General features: G+C 36.4%; 1 protein-coding gene across 1 annotated transcript in view; it reads left to right on the forward strand.

Moving 5' to 3' along the window:
* LOC106876803 (uncharacterized) overlaps positions 1 to 4166 on the forward strand; it is a 91877-nt gene that overhangs the window by 55930 nt on the left and 31781 nt on the right. The window contains exon 2 of the mRNA XM_014925511.2: positions 2708 to 3275. Coding sequence (XP_014780997.1) covers positions 2708 to 3275 — 568 coding nt within the window. The remainder of the gene's footprint in view (positions 1 to 2707; positions 3276 to 4166) is intronic.

Genomic DNA, 4166 nt, shown 5'->3' on the forward strand with positions numbered 1-4166 from the left:
TTTATAATCGCTCGTATCTTTTTCTTTCCTTTGCTTCCGCGCCGACGGTTTCCATCGTTTCGCCTTCCTCCTCGTTTTCTTTGTCATTTGGGCAGGGGTGCGTTGTGTCCTTGAGCAAGACACTTTATCCATGTTACCCCAGTCGACTCTGTTGGCAAAAATGAGTAGTGCGTATATTTCAAAGGGCCAGCTTTGTCACACTCTGTGTCACACTGAAGCTCTCTGAGAACTACACGTATCTGTGGAGTGCTCAACTACTTGCACGTTAATTTCACGAACAGGCTTTTTCGTTGATCGGAACAACTGGAAAACTCGTTGTCGTAAGCGACGGAGTGCCGGTTAATAAGAATATAGAATAGAATATCTCCTAGTATTTGTATCGCTCTTCTGAGTTCAAATCCTACCGTGATCAAATTTGCTTTTACGTCCGCGGATCGATAAACTACCAGTCCAGGGTAGCGATACTAGAGATCAACTATTCTCGTTGCGCAGTGGGACTGATTCCGGAATCATGTGGTTGGAATGCGAGCTTCTTACCATACAGTCTCACCTGATGAAAATAATTACTTTATAGCATTTTTCGGTGATCAACAAAACAAACTTGGGAAAGAAAATATATATCTCGCTCTTCATGGAATAAGGAAAAACTAAGAACCTTTTCGAGAAAGTAATTTTCTTGTTGTTTGCTAAAAAGATTCCGATAAGAACAAGCTCCAATATTACGAAGAACAACGACAATAGCAATTTCAATTAAAAACAAAATTAATGGAGTAATAAACAAAAGAAAAGTAATAATAACAGTAACATTACCAATAAGATAGCACGATGTTATACTAGTAATTGTAATGTTTTTTTCCTTTTAATTGCTTTATAATATCTATAGGATTTATTTAAATCTTTAAATCATTAAAAGTGCTGCTAGCGCTTAAATATATGGCTATGAGCAGTGAAATAGCCAACTTAAATATGACGACGGGGAAAAAGTAATAACGAACAAAACATGGCTGCGGGTGGAAGATGACGAACAGATGGCTACAGCGTGGGAGAGAAATAGCGAAAATAACATGACGATGGGTGGTGGGGTGAGGAAAATTGTAAACAAATTACGACAAAAGACAAAATAAATAATGCCACAAGAATAGCGATCTTTGTTCAATATTTTGTCGTTGTTAGTTTAATTCACTAAATAGAAAGATAAAAACATGTGTTCATACAAATAAATACGTATTATACAGACAATTTGCAAACTTAATGCTTAACATTGTATAAAAGCTTATACATACGCTATATGCATGCGTGCAATTATCTATCTATCTATCTATAATAACTAATTGGCACTTCATCGGGTAGAACAACGAGGGTTCCAGTTGATCCGATAAATGGAATAGCCTACGCACGAAATACTCAAGTGTTTGAGTATTCCATGGAAACGTGTACTCTTAACGTAGTTCACAAGGATATTCAATTTGGCACAGAGTGTGACAAGGCTGTCCCTATGAATTACAGGTACTGCTAATTTTTGCCAGCTGAGTGGACTAGAACAACAGGAAATAAAATGTCTTACTCAAGAGACACATCGCGCAGGCGGAATCGAACTCACGATCTTGCGATCATGAGCCGAATACCCCAAACCACCAGGCTACGCGCCTTCACACACACACACATAATCACACACATACATACATATATACACACAAACGCAAGCACGCACGCACATATGCACACACATGTGCACACACACACACACACATAGATAGATAGATAGATAGATAGATAGATAGATAGATAGATAGATAGATAGATAGATAGATAGACAGACAGACAGACAGATAGATAGATAGATAGATAGATAGATAGATAGATAGATAGATAGATAGATAGATAGATAGATAGATGTTTCTCGCTTTGTCCCCATCGGTCTCAATTTCTTTATACTTACCCTCTTTATTTCTTTCTTGCCCTCTTACCTTTCCTCTTTCACCACTTTTCCTCCGGAAAACATTGGCGGGATACTGAGGTAAAGCTGAAAGAAAGCAAGGGTCCAACTAGAGAGAAGCAGAAAAGACATTGCAGTATCGAGGAAAGAGGAGTAAAATCGTCGACGTCCTAAACTCCATCGAGAGCAAAGGACTTAGTGAATCTTTACAAAATTGGAAGGGAACACGATATGATGTAGTCTTAGTAACCTCTAAAAAAAAAAGGCAGGGTGGTCGCTGTAGAAATACTTTTCGTAATAGGTCTACTCAATCAGTTTTGTCTGGGGCTAAACAACAACAACAACAAACAAACAAACAAACAAATAATAACGACAGAATGATGACACTTGCTTTCATATGTCAGATGAAACACGAACCGTTCGTCAAGTTCATTATGCAAGTTATTGAATGAAATAATGTAATATAATCAATACTTGGCAAGATTTATAAAACGTCAGAAACTTTCCAAAGATGTGCATGTTTTTGAATAAATATTTTTCTTAACTATATTTATATTGATTTTATTAATAAAGTGTTGGGGGTGGATTTTATGAAAAAAATTTTATTGACAAATTAATATAAAGCTTTGCTCATGATCAACATTTTTAAGCATTTTGGTAATTTTTTAATACGTTTATCTTATTAAGTTTATTGTTAAAATAATATCGATTAATACAATTTTTCTTTTTTCTTTTCTCTTCTTTTTTTTGTTTCATTTATTTCATGTTTAGTTGGACAGTAATAACGTCAACAGTGGTAGGTACCCAGGCCATGAAGAAATTATGGAATTTTTACGGAAACTGGGTCTCCTGGCCAACACTATCGAAAGTACAGCTTCAATTGACGACACCGACTCAGAATCTGCTGAAAGAATGAAAAAAGTTAACCCCTACAGTTTCCAAGGTACCAGAGGCAAAAGATTAAACGCAAACAGTTTCATGGGTTCCCGAGGTAAAAGAGTCCTCGTTAATGACAAACGGACTGTCAGTGCTAACGCTTTCGTCGGATCGAGGGGTAAACGTTTGGTTACCTTATTCGGTGAAAAGCCCCAACTAAACGATCTTACGGGAGTCATTGACAAAAAATCAGGTGCTTTAGCATTCGTCCCAACAAGAGGCAGAAGACAATCAACCAATGACGAACTTGCTTACATGGGTCCGATGTTATTGAGAGAAGGCCGAGGAATGAATTCGTTATCGTTTGGTCCCCCAAAAGGCAAAAAATACAGTCCACTTGACTTCATTGGATCGCGTGGCAAGAAAAGTACTCTTGAAGATTATGTGTTAAATAACCAAAACGGTAATTGCTTTATTTATTTATTTATTTATTTATTTATTTATTTATTTATTTATGTATTCATTTATTTATTTATTTATTTATACATTTATTTATTTATCAGAATGATAAGCATCTGTGAACCTCACTAACACTCTCAAGTTACGGCGGATTAATGTTTGTTAGACTTGGGTGAACTTTTACCGTGCATATTTATGATCAGATGTGTTCCAGCTGTGGCCATCTTTTGTCTTTTATTGAAATAGTTAATCTCGAACTACTTTATTCACTGTGTCCTTATTATATTAAGAAGCGAGATTTTGCTGTTGTTTCTAGCAAGTAGATCAAGTCACCGTATAGAAACACCCGCAAGATGCAGTAGATGTCGTTATTACTGTTGCTGTTCTTATAGATGTTGTTGTAATTGATACTGTTGCTATACATGTTATTGTTGCTGTTGTAGATGCTGCAGTTGTTGTTGTTTAGCCTCAGTTCAGTACTGATGGATAAGACCTACAGTCAATCTATGTAGCAGCCAAGACCATCTCTTGTTTTTCAAGTATGGTTTATCTGGAACTTCATTATTCAATGTGTCTTTCTCTTCTTTAAAAGTTGGTACGGTGGGTTTTTTAAGCTGAAAATCTTGCAAATGTGAGATGTCAACAAACATTGATGGCCACGATGGGTAGAATCTAATGGATCAACTTGACCTAAATGTAATAATCTGAAAGAAAACCATGGGTTACAATAGAGGAAACTTTAGAGGTCTTCAGTCAAAGATAGGAACGACAGGCGAAAGATTTTAATAATGGTTTTAGGATTTGAGACTCAACACAGATTATGAGATGTGGAGATAGGATTGAGTAAAATATGGACCAGATATGCTAGTTTCGTTCTCTCTCTCTCTCTCTCTCT

The sequence above is a fragment of the Octopus bimaculoides genome, chromosome 17 (assembly GCF_001194135.2).
Source record: "Octopus bimaculoides isolate UCB-OBI-ISO-001 chromosome 17, ASM119413v2, whole genome shotgun sequence".
Classification (NCBI taxonomy): domain Eukaryota; kingdom Metazoa; phylum Mollusca; class Cephalopoda; order Octopoda; family Octopodidae; genus Octopus; species Octopus bimaculoides.